At 39.8% G+C, this 21,025-nt stretch overlaps 1 protein-coding gene across 1 annotated transcript; it reads left to right on the forward strand.

Moving 5' to 3' along the window:
- The first annotated feature begins 777 nt into the window (after window positions 1–777).
- On the forward strand, window positions 778–19,376 carry KLB (klotho beta). Its single transcript, XM_086612064.1, has 5 exons — window positions 778–1,515; window positions 9,827–10,334; window positions 14,127–14,395; window positions 16,062–17,205; window positions 19,015–19,376. The coding sequence occupies exons 1-5, from the start codon at window positions 778–780 to the stop codon at window positions 19,374–19,376; spliced, it is 3,021 nt and encodes a 1,006-aa protein (XP_086468190.1).
- The last annotated feature ends 1,649 nt before the right edge of the window (window positions 19,377–21,025 follow it).

A 21,025-nucleotide genomic window follows, 5' to 3' on the forward strand; every position in this document is an offset into this window, starting at 1 on the left:
TTTGAAAAAATCCAGGGAAATTGTGTAAGGACTGAAACAGACCCCGGTTTATTTTGTACTGCTGCTGTACATAGAGCTGCACAGTGGATATACATCCTTGTATATAGGATAGAAAAACAGTTGCATGTATTTGAAATAAATATTGACTTGCTTTGGTTTTTTATATCGTTAGTGGGATGTCTGTATATCTCTTGTCCACAACAAAATTTCCCATGAGTCCAGGGAGAATTTTTCAGCAGAAGTAGGATGTTTGAGCGGGGCAGGACTGAGGAATGACGTGCTGCCCTTCCAGCCATCCGGTTACACAAACAGGATAAATCATCTTTTAATTGGAGACTATCTCGTCTGAGTTATAGTTAATGCCACGTTTCCTCGACATACAGCTGCACAAGGAATAAAGAATGTGATAGCTTCTTAGCACCCTCTGTTACCTGTGTTCTCCTACCCAAATGACTGAGCATTAAATAATAATAATTAAATATGGTTTAGGCAACCTATTCCTGCAGTAAGAAGCCAGCTAGATGTCTCTGGTCATACAGAGGCCACCTCCCTAAAAATTATGCCGTTCTCTGACCCGTTCTAGGTCTCACAGTTCAGGCTAATCATTGACAGGGCTTTTACAATCACAAGCTTTTAGTGGAGCTTTGATAAGACACTCCCGCAGTTTGTGGCAAATGAAGACAGTCTGCACAGCCGGGACTCTGGCGAATGAAGGGATTTTTTTCAGCATCAGTGCAAGAAATCTGACTTTTAACACTGGCGCTATAAACCAGCATAATGTGTGGCCAACGACTGGAGAGATTTGTTGCTTTTTGGACTTTATTTTTCGTAAGGATAGTTATTGGACTCGCTGGAGAAGGAAGATCTGTGTGGAAAAAGGACCCCTACTTCAGCCCCGTGAGTGAAACACAGATGTTTTTGTATGATACTTTCCCCAAGGAGTTTCTCTGGGGTGTAGGGACAGGGGCTTTCCAGGTGGAAGGCAGCTGGAGGAAGGATGGGAAAGGCTCCTCCATCTGGGACCACTTCGTCCACTCGGAGTTCTGGGATGCTGACAGCACAGATGCCTCCAGTGACAGTTACACCTTGTTGGACAAAGATTTGTCTGCTCTGGATTTTTTGGGAGTTACTTTTTACCAGTTTTCAATTTCATGGTCAAGGCTTTTTCCCACTGGAATGGTAGCAGCTCCCAATCAAAAAGGACTGCAGTATTATAACACCCTTATTGACTCTCTGCTCTACAGAAATATTGACCCTGTGGTTACACTCTACCACTGGGACCTGCCCTTGATGCTGCAAGAAAAATATGGGGGATGGAAAAACGAATCAGTAATTGATATCTTCAATGACTATGCCACCTTTTGCTTCCAGACCTTCGGGGATCGTGTTAAGTATTGGATTACAATCCACAATCCTTATTTAGTTGCTTGGCATGGGTATGGCACAGGTATTCATGCTCCTGGAGAGAGAGGGAAAACAACAACTGTCTACTCTGTAGGACACAATTTGATCAAGGTACAGTATAGTAAGATTTTACAAACTGATCTTGCACTCCTATGGGAAATGATGGGAGGAATCAATCATGTAGTCAAAAAAAATCAAGGAATGTGAAAACACCAAGAAAACCCTTAGCTAAAGCAGTCTTTTTTTTAATGCTTATGTTGATTTTATTGTTGTCGTCACAACAGCTGACTCAGTAATTATGTTTTTTAAAGTGCTTGTTTATTACTTGGTTTAAATTAGGTTTTACCTACAAAATCTTGCTCCTAAAGACCATGATTTTCCTTCTTTATTCTTTCCACTTAGTTAAACCCTCTGACATGACCATTCATTCGGCTACACTGAAATGGCTATTCTATTAGTTTAAAATGAAATTTAATTGCATTTGCATATTGGATCAATTCTATTAGCACCAGAGTCTGTATATATAAATATGATTAGTCCTAGCTTAGTAAGATCATATTGCAATGTGTTTATCGCTGAACTAGCAAGGTCAGCAGTTCTTGGGTTTGGAAGAAAACAAATGTCCCCTTCAGTATTTGAGAGTTTTAAAATTACATTATTTCCATGATGTTTTCAGCATTTTAATCTTTATGTCAGCCTTATTTTATTTAGCAGCTGTCTTCTATAGAATTATGCATCCGAAAGGCTTGAATGCATGATCAATAGCTTCAACAGCTGCAGTAGTGGGTCCTCAGTTTATGGAATTCTTTCTTTGGGAAGGACAAAAAGAGAAGTCTGAAGTGGTTCATATTTTTTAAGAAGAAAGTGCAGATGTTGTTACTGGTATTCTCAACAGCATTACAGAGTCTGCAGCATCTCCTCTGATAGCTTATTGATTTCATTATACAGAGCAGCTATTTCCTATACGTAGGAGCTTATGTTCTTATTTTCTCTTGAATCATGTAAAACAGTTTCCAATAACAGCAGTTTAAGAATTAACGCTATCAATACAGTATTTTTTCATCTGTAGCGCTCAAAGTGCTTTACAGAGCAGGTCACTATTCTGTCTCTGATAGAGCAGCTAGTATAATTCCCCTTGCTCAAATTATTCCTAGCTGTCATAAAGAGAATTTTTTTACTACCTACCATACAATATAAATGTATTTAACAAATAAATCTGAATGTATTCGTCCTACAGAAAGAAGTATATATGTGGGAAAAGATTAATTGCCAAAGTAGTTAAAAATATTCTGCAACTGACCATTTCTATTCCTTCTGTTTGCTTCTGGGCTTGAACCTGCAGAACCTCCTTTTTCAGAAAATTCATACTGCAGTCAATAGAAGTTTTACACATTAGAAAAGTCATCAAGCATCCTGAGTCACTAACTGATTTCAGACATCACAAGAGTGATTTAATTATGGAGATGTGTGAAGCATGTCCAAGAGAACTGGTGCTCAATCATTCTTTTTATTTTCAGGTGCTATATAAAATATATTTGATATAACACATGTAAAAGACACAACATAAGTTTGTAGTATTTCTTGCCTTCATTTCTGAGTGGCACAATCAAAACTGGGGTACCAACTAGGCAGTCTCTGTGTTTTCCCACTCTGTAAAATCTGTGTAATTAGCACAAAGCACATAGGGAGCAATGCCTCTGCTGAAGAATCAATTGTGTGTTCCAGGAAGCCAAAACCAGCTACGTCTGATATACAAATTACTGACCTAAGTTCTCTGGTCAATATTATTATAATTCTCGGACTTGATCTGATAGTTGGTTCTAGTTTTAAAGTCTGTGAATCTGAGTATAAGATAAATGACTTCAAAGAAAGAGTTAATGAGACTTTCAGCAACACACAATCCATTAACTAATATTTTATTATTTTGGGCAGAAGTTATTTTCATGTTGTATCTTTCTTACAGCCCCATGAACATTACCTGATGTATTAGCAGTTTTCTCCTGTGGCACTGTAAAATTTCTGAAGATTTTAGGTCGTTGTGAAGAATTTCAAATTTGTAGTAATGTATTTGAGGAACTGGAGTTTGATGTTTGGGGTTGGAGGTGGAATGAAAGCTCTTGAGGAAGCAGTTGACATGAGTCAAGTCTTCTTATATATGTATAATTTTTTTTTTCTTAATAAAGAGTAGTTGAAGCCAGTTGTTCCACAGAAGTCATAGGTGGTATTATATGTTTCAAGCCAACTAGACAGAATCTTTCTCAAAGATTTTTGAGAGTCTCTGAGTGTTCAGTTTAACAATACTGTATTAACATAATGTATTGATGCACAATCAGGATTCATGTGTTGTGAAATATCTCTCCTTTGAGGGGCAGAGAATGTTATAAGAATCTCTCTTTAAAGAGGTTTTACATAGCTTTTTATTTCAAGATTGGTATATGCAAATCTTTTTCTCAGACATAGTATTGTCCTCTCAAATATAAAAGACCAACAAAAATGCCAGGTTTTGGCAGTGTGAGGCAAAGCCTATTAAAGCTGTTGAAAAGATTGCCATTTATGTCAGCGGCTTCAAGAAGAGCCAAGTCTTTGTCCATGTCAGGGCTTCATTTTTGGACAGGCTGTTGAAAGACAATATTCTCTGTGCCACCCTATGTGCATCACCAGATCCAACTGTGAAATACTCTGAGCAGGAAAAACTAGTCTGTAATGCTCAAAAGAAACTAATCAGGCCACACTCTGTTACACAGCAAATTGCTGAATAATAATTCTTGAGCCTTTTTGTAATACCGTTGAATAAGCAAAATGAGGGTCTGTCACAAGTCCTGCTTTTAGTTTCATTTACCAGCGCACTGTTGCATTTGCGGTGTTGTGAGAACTGATCACTGTTTGTATCAAGAGTGCTTTATGTGATGTATCAATCATAAAATGAAGCCAGGTTTCAGAGAATTACAAAAACAATATAACAAACCATAAACCTCTGCTTTTTTTGGACCTTGGATTATTTTATTGTAAAAATAGTTTGAAAGTTGCTGGAGATTTTTGCATCTCTAGAAGAGGGCTGAAGAAATTTCTTTTAATTTTAAAGTATCGATTTTGGTAGACTAAAGAAATCCAACATCTTAAAACTCATTTAATTGGCTGGCCTGAGGAAAAAGTCCATGCATTTTAGAACTGATTAAAAAATTATCTGCTTTCGTGAATGAATTCAGGTAGGTAATTAGGTAGCTAATTATCTTATTAAGGCTTTTCAACAAAACCAGGATTGGTCTGTCTTCATCAAGCCCCAGAGCCCCATGGTGTTGGCACAAGGCATTGCAGATGCTCTATCGCCTACTTTATTGCAGTGCTATATCACTACTGCATCACCTGTGCTCTCATTCCGCGCCTTGCATCCTTTTAAGGGAATGCCCCAAGTACATCTACTTAAGAGATGGTCCTGCCTTTTACGTGGCTCTTGCTATTCAAGACCCATAAAGAGGGCTAGTGAAGGCAGAAGCAAAAGCTGCTAAGTAAAATGCTTAGGAGATCCATGTGGGGAAAATAATCCACAGAAGAAGAACTCAAAATCTCAATTTAAAAGCCACATTTACATTTTACTATGTATGCTAACCATACACAGAGGGTAGTAATTGCTACTGATCATTTTAAAGGTCCTGATACTACTTCCATGGAAATGAACAGGAAGTTTGACACTTATAAATTGGTAAAGCGTTCACTTAGATAAATCTCTATTCAATTGTATGATCATTACCAGTAACACAAGGAGCATGTGGAATCTTATACCAGATGGAGAGTGGCTGTCAAAAGTATATCTCCTTTCCTCATTAAAGAACACTGTACTTCACAAAAGCAACATTGGAAAATGATTAATGATTACATGTAACTTGCCACATGACATTTGAAAAACACATCAAAGAAGATGCAAAAACTATGAGCTTGCTCCTGAGGCAGCTGTCATACTGAGGCAGAGAAGAAAAAAAAAAACACACAGAGAAAAATTAGATGGATTTCTTTGATTTAACAGTAAATATATCTGACAAGAAGTAAGAAATATAAAGCAGATGAAACATTGTGGCTGGAGCTAGATGAGCTATATACCTGATATATTATTACTATTTTCTCTGGATCTAGTTATGTTCTTTTATACTTAGACTGATGTCTGTAAAGATCACGAACTGCAGACCAAGCTGTCTCTTCTTTTCATCCTCTGTATCAGTGCCCTCCAGGCAGTTCTACCTTTGCTACGTAACAGGCAGAAACGGGCTTTTTTTTTTTTTTCCCTGTTAAAAATCATTCACATTCCTTTCCATATGGCAGAAAAGCCCAGGAGAAAACTGTCAGAATAAAATCTCCTTAAAAATTTTCTTCATGGACACACCTTCATATCACATACTGGGAAAAAGCAATAAATTCCCTTTCAGACATGATGTCTCATACAGATCCATCACAGATCATGTTCATCTCTATGCCCAGCTGTGTTATTCTCAGCTCTTTGGCAGCACTCGCTATGCCAGGATCTCTTTGTGCACACTGCTATCTTTGGGATCTTTGGATAAGCATGTCCCAGAGAAGTCTCATAATTCATTTGCTTTGAAAACAAATTTCTACTGAATGAGAGGGGAATAATTCTTATGTCTACATCCATCCAGACACTGTCTTCCCTTCCTCCCAAGGGGCCTCCTTTCCTCAGGATCTAGAAAGATGAAGCTACACCACTTCCTGTATTTCTTACAGGAGGGGGGAAATCTGTCTTCATCAAGTACGGCTCTAGGGTGGACAGCAGAACTGTCTGTGCTTGTAAATGTCTTTGCTGGAAGATTTTTCAAACAGTAGTAGGCATCAGTGATGGTGTAAAATCCAGCACAGATTCACACGTTTTAGTAGGATTTGTTATTTTCAGGTTAGCTTTCTCACACTTCTTGGAAATCATCAGGAAAAACATAATCCAAATGTTAGCGTACAACAAATTTGATAGTAAAGCCTCGGTCCTTCAAACCGCCCTCTTAGAAATTTAGTTGCCGACTCGAAAGCCCTTTTTTTCTTCACAAGGATTGAGCTTCAGAGTCAGTTTGCAAAATAAAGGCTTTAGCTCTACTGACTATGTGGCATCTTTACCACAAATCGAAAGGGCCTTAAACTGCAATATACTCTCCAAATAAGCCACACACACTTGCCCTTCTTCTAAAGCGATGTTTAACACTATCATCAGACTTTGTATTCTAGCTCTTCATGGTTTAAGAATCAACCAATTAAACACAAAACCAGAATAATTTTATTGGCTTTTTTTTGATTGTAGTTTTCCTAAACATTCTTGCTTTCCAGCACACTGAAATAACACCATATACCCCGACATTGTTTTGTGTGCTCATTGCTGAGACATTCAAGGAAAATTGTTTGACTTTAACATATCTTAAGAATTTGAAAGTATTGATCTTTCAATAGTAAACTCTTTTTGTACATACATAAAAAATTACAGGATCAGAGTTTGAAGGAATATGAGAATATTTCAAGAAAAGAAGAGAACAATGCTGTTGTCTTGATTTTATTAAATTGACTTAGCTTATCAAGCTTTTTTACAGGGTTAATACTAACTCACTTAGCAATCTCTGTGACTTTCAAGTCTATGGAATAATTTCCATATTAATACCAGGAGAATGTGCTGAAATTAACATGTAATACGTATCTACAGTAAATACACAGTATTGATCCTACTTTCACTGTGTACTTAGCCTTGACATTTGTCCTTGATCTAACAGTAAAGTGAAAGATTAGGGATTAAACTCTAACTGAAAATAAGATTAGTCAAGATTTACTCAAAAGAGACGATTTTATGTATGATACATGTTTGTTTCATATGTGGTCTTACAAAACAAATGATATTAATCATATTGGTTCCATCGACAATAGTTTGCACTTAGCGAACACCTTCCATCCGAGAAAGTTAAGCTGCTTTACGGATAATTAACAATTCAAAACAGAATTATAGACAAGCAAATGCTATTTTCTCTACTATGTCTGTAAAAACCCTTACTATAGACAGAGTGACAATTATTTTTTCAATAGAGTTAACCCTCAGAATTGAGACATCAGTGACGCAGATGAATTTGTGTATGGGGATCTTATCTTGACACAAAATAAATGTACTTGTTTGTACTTGAGGTCTGCTCCTGCAGAATTATACCTGTGGCTGTATTCTCTACTGTAGACAATATTTTTAACAGTAGCTCTACTTTCTTCTAATCAACCTCCTGAAGATATGTACGAATATAATGAGTTGTCCCTGATTGTCTTTTACCTGTCAATATTGAATTCTAATTAGCTGCTTTTTGGCAAAGCCGTCTTTCTCCACTTCACCTGGCAATGTGATTGCTAAGATTTACCTGGTGTGGTTGTCATGCTGCTTGGGACTGTGTATAATACAGATGACCTCAGCAGGGCTTTTCTTGTTGAGCCAACGCAACCATATACCTTCAATTAAATAGTGGTGTTAGTAGCCTGTGTCTGGGGAAAAAAAATACCAACCAGGGGAGAAATCACTGGAGGCAGAGAACAAAGCAAGCCTGGCCCCAGCAGCCACCCTGGGCTGGAGGGACCTTTGGGAGAGGACAGTGAGGGTAACTGAGGAGATGGCACCGGCCACTTAAATTTTCTGATGAGACTGGTAAGAAATCCATTTTATAATATTTTAACTGTATCTTGCAATTTGCCTCATGAGTACAATTTTGCTGACTTCCCTTTTCAGCTACAGAACCTGCATTTCAAAGGTTAATGTTACTTTATCAGTATTTTCAAAGACAGACCTTGAACAAATGTTACGAGCATGACCTTGGAAACCATAAACAACTGATACACAAAATTTCACAAACTGTAATTCCTCGGTACTCTCTAGCTTAACCAAATATCTGCCTGACATTGGGTCTTTGTTTTTTTAAACTGTCAAGGCTGTGTGTTTCTAGATAAATTAACTGAAATTATTGTCAAAGATAAGCAATGATGTTTGGTTTGGTGATGATGTCAGTCGAACTCGGCACTCTTAAGTGTTTCACAATGCTTCTCAATGTTTTTCCTGGGTGCAAACAAGTTATTTTCTTTCCAGCTTAAGAGTATAGAGCCACATGTCAGGAGTAATGTAAACCCTGAGTTACTTGACAACTCCTCAGCTGGGAGAGGTCAACTCCCCTCCCCTGTGTCAGATCCTCTGGTGTGATTCACGCTGCGATCCAGAGTCACCCTTCTCTGACACCCTAGCTCTCCCTTTTTCCTATGGGACTCTGACAATGCTAGTGGTTCCTCAGTCTCCCATGTGTGCCTTTTTTCATGTAAATTTTAAATGCTATATTCTCTTATTTAAGTAATTAACATGACATTTGAAGCTAATTTTGGTGTGTGACTTTGTTAAGCTTTCTAAAGCATGATAATCAGAAAAGTTGAAATGATATGTGATATGCTTTCATTGTCACTAACATGAATAGAAAAATTGTCTGTCCTAGGCAAGTCAATATTTGGCCAATTGTGAGTACTAAAACATGCCCTACCCAATAGATCTTATGAGATACTGCTTCCAAATTTCCTTTTAAAACCAAAGTCTTGTTGCTCTCTACTTGAAATAAATAAGCTTCATTCTGTGCTGTTGTATTACTGTCAGAAGAATTATTATTATAGCAACTTCAACGAAGAAATTAACTAAAATCCTGGATCAAAATTCTCATACAGAACTGTGAAACTTGACATTTGGGCTCAAACTTTGCAGCTGGGTCCTTTCTCCAAATTTTTACAGCTGGGGACTGCGCACATCTCAAAAGTTTAACACTGAGTGATATGATTAGGCCAAATTAAACCAAATGTAAGTGTATCCCAAGAAAAGGGGTAAGGTGGGTGTGGTTTGATTCGAGTAAATCCAGGTAACCTCCATAGCACAGAGCGGTCAATAGCACAGAGCCAAGACTGACCAAGAAATCTTCATTTGAGATGCATAATTTATGGAACAATTGTAATGATCGTTTAAAATTTTAAGCATGTCAACAATCACTGCTTGAGGAAGAAGTATCTAGATGGGACTGTCTAGATCACAGAGTTCAAATCCTACCATCAATAGCAGTTTAGTCCAAAAGTGTCCGTGTAACAACTATTGACATCCCTGCAGGGACCTCTCATAAAATTTAGACCTATGTTAAAAGGCAAAAAGCCACAGCCTTGATGTGTCATAGGAACAATGTGCATGAGATAGTGAGCATTACCGTCATCTTGAGGTACCCTGCAGTGTAACAGTCATTGCTCATTACTGTTACAGGGTAATTACAGTAAGTTAACTGTTTGTTAATATTGTCATAGAAGTCTGCAGTGAATCAGGTTGAGCTGCCTGCCCATCTAGCTGCCTACACACATGGAGATTTATTGCTATTTAATGCCATTTTTCTCTCCTCAGGCTCATGCAAAAGTTTGGCATAACTACAGAAAACACTTTCAACCGTATCAGAAGGGGATGATGTCCATAGTGTTGGGATCCCACTGGATCGAACCTAACAAATCAGAAGATGCTTTGGACATTTCTAAATGTCAGCAGTCTATGGAGAGAGTACTTGGATGGTTTGCTAAACCCATCCATGGGGACGGTGATTATCCAGAAGAACTGAAAAATGAATTCTTATTTTTGCCACGCTTTACTGAGGATGAAAAAAACTACATAAAGGGAACAGCTGACTTCTTTGCGTTTTCCTTTGGTCCTAATAACTTTAAACCTCCAAACACTCTACCAAAAATGGGACAAAATTTGTCACTCAATTTGAGGGAAGTACTCAACTGGATAAAACTGGAATACAACAGTCCTCGAATCTTGATCGCAGAGAATGGCTGGTTTACTGACAGCCATGTGAAAACAGATGACACTACAGCCATCTACATGATGAAAAACTTCATTAATAAGGTTTTACAAGGTTTGTACACAAGTTAGTTGTTGGATTTTCAGAGAACTTTTAAAGGTCATTTGATATTTAGCTCTGTAATGATTTTATCAGGTTTTTTTTTTAAAGAGATAATGGTGACTAAGTTAATTATTAATTATTTATACTGCAGGAGTACAAGTCATGGATCAGGATCTCCTGGTGCTAGGTGTTGTACAAACACAGAAAAAAAACGTAGTCCCTGTCCCAGAAAGCTAAAGTCCAACATCTGCATTTGATTGTAGAACTAAGTAAGTGCAAAACTGAGTCAGAAATTAATGAAAACAAATCTATTGGATATCACTTTTCACTGCTGGTATCTCAACTGTATAACCTTTGTGCAGGTGCGTACCTTCACAGCAGAAAAACAAGATAGTGACTGGAGGCTGTCATTGCCATGCTGGGGTCCTACTCTAACGTAAAATGCACAAAGGAAATCAGCAGAAGGGTGATAATTGTTCAGGATTATTGCATGCCAAACAGAGATAATATATTTTAATAACACGCATTTTAATAACACAATATATTTTAATAACACACATCTTGGTATTTGCCCTTCATAAAGCCACTGCACAGGAGTCCTCTCTGAAAGCAGAAGATTTAACTTTGTATGAATTATAAATGCTTTTAGTACCTAAAGCCTGCAAAACCAGTATTTCTTTTCCCCCTCACCCAGTTTGTAGGTTGGGCGTTGGGAGAGGGACAGTTGCCAGTTCTGGGAACCGTCCGCTCAGCAGGCTGCTGCGCTGCTGGTGTCACACTGCAGCAATGGGATGGCTCAGATCCCTCACAAAAAACTTTCATATCCTCAGAAAGGGGAAAACGAGTAATCGTTTACCTTGACACCAAGTCAGGAAGTACTGTATCGCCAATAAAAGTAATTAAGCTGCAAATTAAGATTATCTAAATATACATAAAGTTGGTTCAAACTGTAAACTTCACATAGCGCAACTGTGCGAAATGTTTTGCCTTTTCTAGATTTTGAGGATGTTACATTCTAGTATTTGGTTTATGATATTTTAAATACTGCAGTGACACAGCAGGGAAGTTGCGATGCAGGCCTGGACTTGGAGGTGTGGAAGAGGTAATTTTCTGGACATGTACAGAAGAGAATCCATAGCTTGTTCTTTTTTTCAAACCCCCTACAGCAGACCTGGCTGTAATAACCATCTGTGGATTAACATTTCTGAAATTCTTGGTCAATGTTCAACCAATAACTACGTCTCAAGAATTGTCATGTACCTTTTTAGGTATGCAGCTACTTCAACCTCTGCCTCAAAATACAGGATTATCTCTTAACTAATGCATTTTTTGTGAAGTAAACTTTAATTTGTCTGATCAAGAGTAATATTTGGAACATATTTTTGTATTTTTACTTACAGAGAAGTCAGGTATAAATTTTCTGTTTGCAGCAAAATCAATTACATCATGTTAACCTCAAAACATCATTTATGTAGGACAAACTGTAAAAGGGATGGCGGCTGTTAAGACGGCCCGTAACAGGCTGTAAAGAGCTATACTCGTGTGTGTGGTCAAGGAGAGCGCTGTAAACTTTGCACTGTATGTCTGTAACTCACGACACTGTGAGTCATGAAAATATGTGGTGTATAACACCACCATTGCAATGAACTGACCTCAATTACGATACAAGGATGCGATTGAAACTACAGCTTCTTAGTGGCATGCGTACGCCTGTCAATACAGAAACGATTACTTCTGCAGAAGGACTCCAAGGCTCCACCTGTAGCAGACCCAAAAATGTCTTGAAGTCTCCTTCCATGGATGTTACCTCTGGTGACACAGGGAGCTTAATTAACTCCTGATCTCTTCTTCCCTCAGCCCCTTGTTCCTGCCCCCAGCCATCCCTTTGTTTTTTTAGGAGGAGTTTCTCATCCCCATTCTAACATCCAGTGAGGATCCTGACTTCTGTTTCTCCTCTCTCCATTCACTGTCAGTGCAGACAACACTACAAACATACTCTCACGCTGATCCACAGGATCTCTACCTATCCCTCGCCTTACTATTAATTCTTCTTACCACAAGATATAGATAAAATAGTGCATTTTTAAACGGCCAAAAATTCTCATCTGGGCATGCACTGTCTCAAGTACCACACCATCTTTTGCTCTGACAATTAAACTTAGCCCTCATCCATTCAGTATGCTTCTAGAATTTTCTTTTTCTCAGTTGTCAGTTATGCTGTCCCTCTATGTCTACTTCCATTTGTCCAGCCTTCCCCATTGCAGACATGAAGTACTCATCTTTACTTGCAAGGCCCTTCTGGCTTATCTCTTGGCCCTCTACATCATTCTCCACCTCTGTGTTTTTCATTTGGTATTTTCAGATATTTTTGTACTTTCTCCCATGGTTTCCCTAACATTCAGAAGTTGCTTTTCTTGAAAATACATGCCATTGCATTGCATTGTTGCATTCCCTCATCTCCTTACCAGTATTCTGGCCTTGTCTATCAGCTTTTCATATACTTACATTGCAAGCTCTTGGGCTTTCTGATTTCTTCATCCAGCTGTAAAATATCATGCTTGACTAAGACAGTAGTGCTGGGTACCTTGTTACTCTGCTGCCTGAATACGAGTACTGTGCAAAGCTGCCTCCTGCTGAAGTTGCAGCACAGTGTGAATAAGGCAGAGAAGTTCAGTGGAAATTAAAACGTTATGCAAAGTGATATGTCTTGAGAAAATAAGACAAAGCAATGTTGGGCGAGAATAGAGGTTTAAATCAGAGTATTTCATCTTTCCTCGGCTTACTCTCAGTGGACTGCAGGTAAAATATGGCTGTCCCTCTGTCTGTGTCAAAATCCTCAGTAACCCCACTTGGTCACTCTTTGCCCTTGACATTCCAGCCCTGATAAGGTTAACGTGAGGAGTTATCCTGCGTTATTTCCTAGCTTAAAGCTGGCAACAGGCAGCTAACATGACTTGGCATGGAGTTTGGACTTTTTCTTCCAGGCTGCCGGCTGGCACACGCTGTAGGTGGGTAACGAATGTCACTGTTAATTGGCGTCCAGTGAGAAGCTGCATTGGAAGTTCTGCTGCCCTCCCTAGTGAATCGGGTTCCACAGGTCACAAAATGACTGAGAAAGCAGTCATTTTGCCATCTTTCTCATATATTATATGTAAAAGACTATATGTATACACCTTTGCAAGGTGGAGGGACATTAAGACTGACCGAAGAGACACGCGTGTACTGCACCCACTCTGTGAATAAATCAAGCACTTCAGTCTCTGGGTTGATCAACCCAGCTTCTTCTAAAGTCATTACATGTCCCATACCAACACAGCTGATTTTGCAATTGAGAAGCTGAATAGATATTCCTACCTGTTGGAGTTTGCAGAGATCTTTCAAATAAAGATATAGAGTCTTAGCTTCATGACAAATACAAAGTTACAAACTAAATCAACTCTTACACCCTGAACTTTTAATCACAATTCTTTAATTTTATTGGTATATATTACTGGCAAATCATCAAACACAACTTAAAATCCGAAAGTGGCTTAATATTTCATATCTGCTTAGAGCAGAAATAAAGTATCCGACAGTAATTTAATTTCTTAAGGAACCAGTGATGTACGTATTTGTTTAATTAATAGGAATAAGATATATAATGTCTGTCACAGTTTTGCAATGAATTACAATGGGCCAATAACGCTATGAGTGGTGAGAAAACCCTGAAGATTTTCAACGAGAATAGACCTTTCTCATAAATATCCCTTATGCATGTTAGAGTCCTAAATATACAACTCATGGATGTTACTTTCTCTTACGCAGCTATTAAATATGACAACATAGATGTGTTCGGTTACACAGCCTGGTCCCTCCTTGATGGCTTTGAATGGCAACATGCTTACAACATCAGGCGCGGATTATTCTACATAGATTTCAAAAGCAAAAAAAAGGAAAGGATTCCCAAGTCATCTGCACTTTATTATAAACAAATCATACGAGAAAATGGCTTCTTCCCAAGGGAGTCTACCCCGAGCTTGCAAGCTCAGTTCTCCTGTGACTTCTCCTGGGGTATCACCGAGTCTGTTCTCAAGGTAAGCCTCAAATATCAGGAAGACCGCTGGATGCAGCGCCATCAACTTTACTTTGTGAATAAAGGATGTGTACAGCATCTTTCATTCAGGAATCTCAGTGCACACTGCAAATAGAAGTTAAGCCTAGCCATAATTGCATAGGTTCCATTTTATGTACTTCACAGGTTTTCAGGTGAGCCAGTCACAGTGTGCTGGGTGCTCCTGCAGCAGCAGACCCCTCTGCAGGAGCCCTTCCAAGGCTGGCCCTCCCTCGCCTTCCCTCTGCTTGCGTCTCCACGTGGCAGAACAGATCAGATCAGATCAGATCAGGAAATTTCAAACCAAGAAGCTGACCCCAACCAATTGTTCCTGGGTTATTTTTCAAACAGGGAAGTTTCCCAATCCAGTTGGCAGTGTGGCCATAGGGATGCCTATGACAGCGCAATGGAGAGGCTGGCACAAGGCAGGGACAAGGTACTTACGTAGGTGGCAGCAGAGCTACCTGCAGGCTCCAGGTCTCCTCTAAAGCTACTCAACAAGGCAGAAACAGATTCCTGGGTTGAGCCTGGCTCTAAGTGCCACTTAGCCAAGTGGGTGACAAGCCATTCTTTAAAAAGACTTACACCACAGGTGAAAATAACCAACATCAGCAAATACGGCCTGTATCAGCTGAGCTCACATTTGAAAACAGATCATACCACCTTTTTTCCAAACTGGTTTCTACAGTATCTATTTCTACTTTAAATGTGGTAGCTAAGCTAACCATATTTATGGCCAGTGTTGGGATACTCTTTGTCATTGCATACAGAAAGACAGTCCAATAACCAACATCAGCCTCAAAGAATAACAGCAAAACTCCATAATTTAACCTATTCACAGACAACCATAGGAAAAAAAAAGGTGAAGCTTCTTAATACTTTGTTAATCATTCTGAGGACATATACAGCACAGAAAAGTGCATTTTCTTTTAAAAAAAATCAGATTTAATCAAAATATTTTGAACTTCACTATATTGTATGACAAACCCTACAAAAAATCTTTAACAAAATTGGAATAGTAAAAAAATATCCTGTGCTACACAGGATACATCCTGTGCTAATCTGGTTAACTAGTAGATGATAGTGAAGATGTAAATAGTGTTAAATGCTACAAGCTGTTTGTGTCAGATGTTTGCACAGGCAGAAGGACTACCAGTAAGACCAGGGAACACTGTGCCACAGTTTCACAAGGTTGCTGTCAGCAGCAGTGCCAAAATGTTCCGTGCCAAAATATTCCATGCCTGCCTCCTGTACGCCCCCGTGCTTGTTCTTACCACCCCGCTCTCTTCCCAGCTGCCTGAGAACTGCTGTTTGCATGACCTCAGAGTGAACTCGATCCGGGAGGCGTTATGTGTGAGATAATACATGTCAGGTAGGCTGGTGGCAGGGTGAATGTCAGTGTGTAGCTGAATAGAAAGGAGAGTGCAATGTTAATGTTTTCCATAGATGAAGGAATAGAACAGGTAAGACTACCACTAGCACAAAGCCCACAGAAATGAGTCAGTTATCCTCTTCCCCTCAGAGCATCTAAGTGGGACCTTCTGACATCCAGCACTAATCCTACAACCAAACACAGGCAGAAACACAGATTACAAGCAGGCATTAATTTAATTAGACCCCATTGTAACATATCGGGTTTATTTTCACAGGCAGAATCCGTGGCTTCCTCACCACAGTTCTGTGATTCCAGCCTGTACCTCTGGAACGTCACGGGAGATGGGCTCCTGCACAAAGTTAAAGGGGTGAAGCTAAAGACCCGACCAGCACAGTGCACGGATTTTGTCAGTATTAAAAAGCAACTTGACCTCCTGGAAAAAATGAGAGTCACCCATTACAGATTTGCACTTGACTGGTCACTAATTTTACCCAACGGAGATTTGTCCGTGGTCAACAGGCAAGTTCTCAGGTATTACAGATGCGTGATTAGCGAAGTACTGAAACTCAATGTTCAGTCCATGGTCACCTTATATCATCCAACTCACGCCTACCTGGGCCTGCCGGGTCCTTTGCTGCAAACAGGAGGATGGTTGAACCAGTCTACTGCCTACGCTTTTCAAGACTATGCCGCTTTATGTTTTCGGGAACTTGGCGATTTGGTTAAACTCTGGATTACAATAAACGAGCCTAACCGGCTAAGCGATGTCTACAATAGGAGCAGCAATGATACATACCGGGCAGCACACAATTTATTAATAGCACATGCCATGGCCTGGAAAATATACGATGAGCAGTATCGGTCCTTTCAGTATGGCAAAGTGTCCCTGTCCCTGCATTCGGACTGGGCTGAGCCCGCCAACCCCTACTTCGAATCTCATTCAAAAGCAGCCAACAGGTTTCTTCAGTTTGAAATAGGCTGGTTTGCCGATCCCATATTTAAGACTGGGGACTACCCAGCTACCATGAGGGAATACATCGGCTTTAAAAACAGAAAAGGCCTCTCGTGCTCTTCGTTGCCATCTTTCACAAACGAGGAAAAGCAGCTCGTCAAAGGTGCAGCTGACTTTTACGCGCTGAATCATTTCACCACCAGATTTGTGATTCATGAACCTCAGAATGGGAGTCAGTATGAATCTGATCGTGACATCCAGTTTCTGCAGGATATCACCTGCCTGAGCTCCCCTTCCCGTTTGGCAGTGGTGCCTTGGGGAGTGCGCAAAGTTCTCAAGTGGATTAAAAAAACCTACGGTGACATCGATATTTACATCACAGCAAACGGAATAGATGACCAGTCCTTAGACAATGATGAACTTAGAAACTACTACTTGGGAAAATACATCCAAGAGGTTTTAAAAGGTAAGTATATGATAGATTCAACTTCCCCAGAGCCATCCATTTCCGTGGCACAGACCCAAGCATTCCTTAAGCAAGCACCTAAGACTTGCCCCAGAGAGAACAAGCAGTTCTGGTTGAGATGCAGGAACTGGCCATCAGCATCCAGCCTCCTGAGGGGCCTGATTTGGCAGGCACGCTCATGGTAGACACAACACAAAGCAACGGCATCGAGCCCTCATGTGAAATGCAGCCACAGCTGCTTCCAGTTTAAACCACGTGAGAAGCCATCTGGGCATGCATATGCAGTAGAGTAGTTATTCAGAAGTTAGTAGGAGATGGCACTTCAGACCACCAGCTCCCAAGAGACAACTCTTAATTTCTGCTCTACAAAGAAAAGTGGGAGCCTCCTTACTTGCTTGCTGAACTAGAGCCATTGGGCAGGAAAGCACAAGCAAGTCCAAGGAGACCCGGAGAGAAGAAATTTTTTTAAGCAGATTTTTAAGCAGCTGCTTGTGAAGGGACAGTCAAACTCTAGTTCCTGCTCCACTACTTGCTTTCTCCTGTGCACCTACAGAAATCTAGCTCTTCACTTTAGAGAAAAATTAGTAACAATTATGGAGGTAGAGGACAAAAACATTCAAGGAACAATCTTCAGCAATAATTTATTGCATGAGAAATGCTGCAGGGACCTCACCCCTCCCATCCCTCTTCCTCCAACCAAACTTTAAGGAAAGCAGTGAGCCATGGGATATCAAAAAGGCCTCGCTACCTGAACCATACAGCCAGAGCAAGACGTGCAACACATCTCTGCACTCGTTGTTCCCTATGGACAAGCATTAGCGAGTTCCCTGAGCAGGACGTGGGGTGTCTAAAAGCTCTTCTGACGCATCTGTGCCCACACATAGTCTATGTATCCTGGTTTCTCCTCTCTAGGAGCTATCTACGTAAAAAAATGAGATGGCTCTTACTCATGGCTAAGCATGGCTTCAGATTACTTTTAGGCACCAACAAGAAACAGAGCATTCCTCCTGCAGTGCTTAGCTCTTTCTCAATTACTAGAGGACTAATGAGCATTTGCTGATTTATTTTCTGTGCTAATTTCACATCGCAACCAGGACAACAGTAAGTTATTAAAGGAAAAGGTTGTTTAAAGGGCACTCATCATAGCATTCTCATTTTAATTTTCAGATAGCGTGATATTTTATAGCACTCACAGAAAGATTTCCCCCCTCCATTTACAACGTTCTTGCTCAATTTGCATCACATCCCTGCCTATGCTGCCTGCTTACACGTGAATTGGAGAGATGTTTACTCACCAAGGACTGCTATTTATGATTTTGTTAAACTATTTTCACCCAACACTTGCGTGCAGCAGTATAATACACAGTCATGCATGCTGCAGGGCTGAGCAGCTGAGTTTGGAGCAGGGTAGGAATTTTCAGAAAGCTCCTCTCATGGCACAGATGAGCAGCAGCTCCCCTTGAGTCATCGCAGCTGGGGCCAGTAACAAGCAACATCTGGCTTTTCCCAGGAAAGCAAGTTCCCAGCTCTAACCCTGTTCAAATCCAGCTTTCACAGAGCAGATCCAGAAAATGTCCAAATGCTAACTTTTTTTTTTTTGAACAATGATGCAATGATGCTCTGTTTCTACTTAATTAAGACAGTGGGAGCCAAGTATTGTTAGAAGCGGTAAGTATAAGTAAATATTTTATGACGCAATTACACTTTGATAGATTAATCGTTTGAAATCTGAACTCATTACCAGAAGGTTTAGAGGTCATGCAAGGTTTTATTTACAACATTTGTTTCATTTTTTATTCCTCTTCCCAGCATACTACATTGATAAAGTCAAGATCAGAGGCTACTATGCATTTAAGCTGACCGAAGAAAAATCTAAGCCTAGATTTGGGTTCTTCACTTCGGATTCAAAAGGAAAGCCTTCAATAAAATTTTACAATAACCTGATAAGCAACAACGGCTTTCCTGCCGACTATTCAGTCTGCGATCCCTCCAACCAAGAAAAGCAGTGTAGCTTCTGCTTGTTTATTTCTCAGAAGAAGCCGTTAATCTTCTTTGCCTGCTGCCTTTTCTCTACCCTTATCTTGCTTTTAACCATTATTGTTTTTCACAAAAGGAAAAGAAGAAAACGTTTTAAGGCAAAAAGCATCCAATGCATCTGTGTTTCATTTTAAAAAGGGGGCACAAGCCCACCTTCAGTGACATCCGTCACTGTTTGCATTCTACAGAGGAGGATGCAGATCAGACAGGTGTAGAAAAGCACTATGTGAGCCACTCCACTCATACACACCAAGCATTCCGTTGGAAAACGGAAAGTAATCGTATGCACAGGAAGAAGAGCTATGACATTTCTTTCTAGTAAAATTATTTTTATCCACCTTCCGTATGCAGAAGTAAAATTCATCTTTTTTTTTTTAAAAAAAAAGACTCCTGTGCCTTGGAATAACTTTTCCAACAGTTTGACTTGAAGAGATACTAAGCTGTGAGAACTGATATGCACTTTTCTATGAACCTCTTTGGACCAAAGCGCCATGATGTAAATTCATGTTATGAATGTTGTTGAGCATGAAACTGCCTTTGTCAGGGTTTACAAATAAAAGTGTTATTAAAACTCACAAACTTTCAACTGAGTACGCCACCAAGAACGAAATGTGCTGGGCCAGCTTCTGAAGATGCCTCTAAAAGAACAAATCCAAGTGAACTCCATTATTGACTAACATACCTGTATCTCTTACGCTCTGGGTGAAAGACAGATCAGATGTTAACAAAAGGTAACTGGACCCACAGGAGACAAGCCGAAATAATATACAATCGCTATTTCTCATCTCCAAAATGGGGCAGCAGTAAACATTTTTACTAGCAGAGAACATCAAAATAGTAACCATTAATCCACTCAAGAGAGCTATGAATATAATTCTAAAGTGCACTTTTTCATATATACGTTATCATCTTTGCTGTGGTTAAGTGCCAGTACAAGCCATGGGTGGGATGAAACCATGAGTTTATTGCTGTTGCTGGGTTAAACAAAAGCTACTGAGCCAGGTACAATGCTCTTAAAGGATAAATGAACCTACTATCTCGTTTAAACTTTTCAGGGACCAAACCCAGAGTTTTCCCATGGTCCGATTTTGGCCATCTCAAAATGAGCCCATCAGGTCTTTCCTGTGAACTGCACCCTCACTTAAAATTCACACTGGCCAGCCTTTTCAGTCACTGCATCATAACATCACTGCCCAGGCAGGTACCACGCACCTCTGGAGAGGGGCAGAGAAGCTGCTCTAGAAACGGAAAGAAGGGCAAAAAGAGCCATCAGTTAAACTCCTACGGTCTTCTTCCACTTTACAACCCTCTTTTCCAGTGGCTAGGACCGTTTTTGAGGCAGTGAACCCCCCAACCTGTTCCCACTAGGAGCTAGTTACATCAGTCTTGAGGTCCCCAAAACAGATAGATGCACTTTATCTGTACATGCTTCCAAGGAGATCAGACATACATACGGTCTTTTCCAACTGCATCTGAACACACAAGATAGCATCGTACACGAGTTAAATGATAATGTATTACAATAAAAGTAAATGGTAACATGAAGTATTACAGCCACTTAAGACGACTAGAAACTTTGTGGAAGTGCCACTTTGAGGACAAGTGCAACTGAGTGAACCCCAAATTCCCTTGACCCAACCTTGAGTCTCAGTTTATCATAAACGCATGAGATTGTTTCCCCATGATATTTCAAGCATTGCTCAACATCACCACAGGTTCATTGATTCAAAAGGTAAGTACTAATGAAACGAGGAGGGACTCTGGCCCATTTTTTGCTATAAAA

Source organism: Tauraco erythrolophus, chromosome 5 (genome assembly GCF_009769465.1).
Source record: "Tauraco erythrolophus isolate bTauEry1 chromosome 5, bTauEry1.pri, whole genome shotgun sequence".
Taxonomy (NCBI): Eukaryota; Metazoa; Chordata; class Aves; order Musophagiformes; family Musophagidae; genus Tauraco; species Tauraco erythrolophus.

What these genes read in the sequence shown, in the direction of transcription:
- KLB (XM_086612064.1), top strand. Translation starts at nt 778, where the DNA reads ATGTGTGGCCAACGACTGGAGAGATTTGTTGCTTTTTGGACTTTATTT. An exon ending in TAGGACACAATTTGATCAAG is followed by an intron (nt 1,516 to 9,826) that starts GTACAGTATAGT and finishes TTCTCTCCTCAG; the next exon opens with GCTCATGCAAAAGTTTGGCA. An exon ending in CATTAATAAGGTTTTACAAG is followed by an intron (nt 10,335 to 14,126) that starts GTTTGTACACAA and finishes TCTCTTACGCAG; the next exon opens with CTATTAAATATGACAACATA.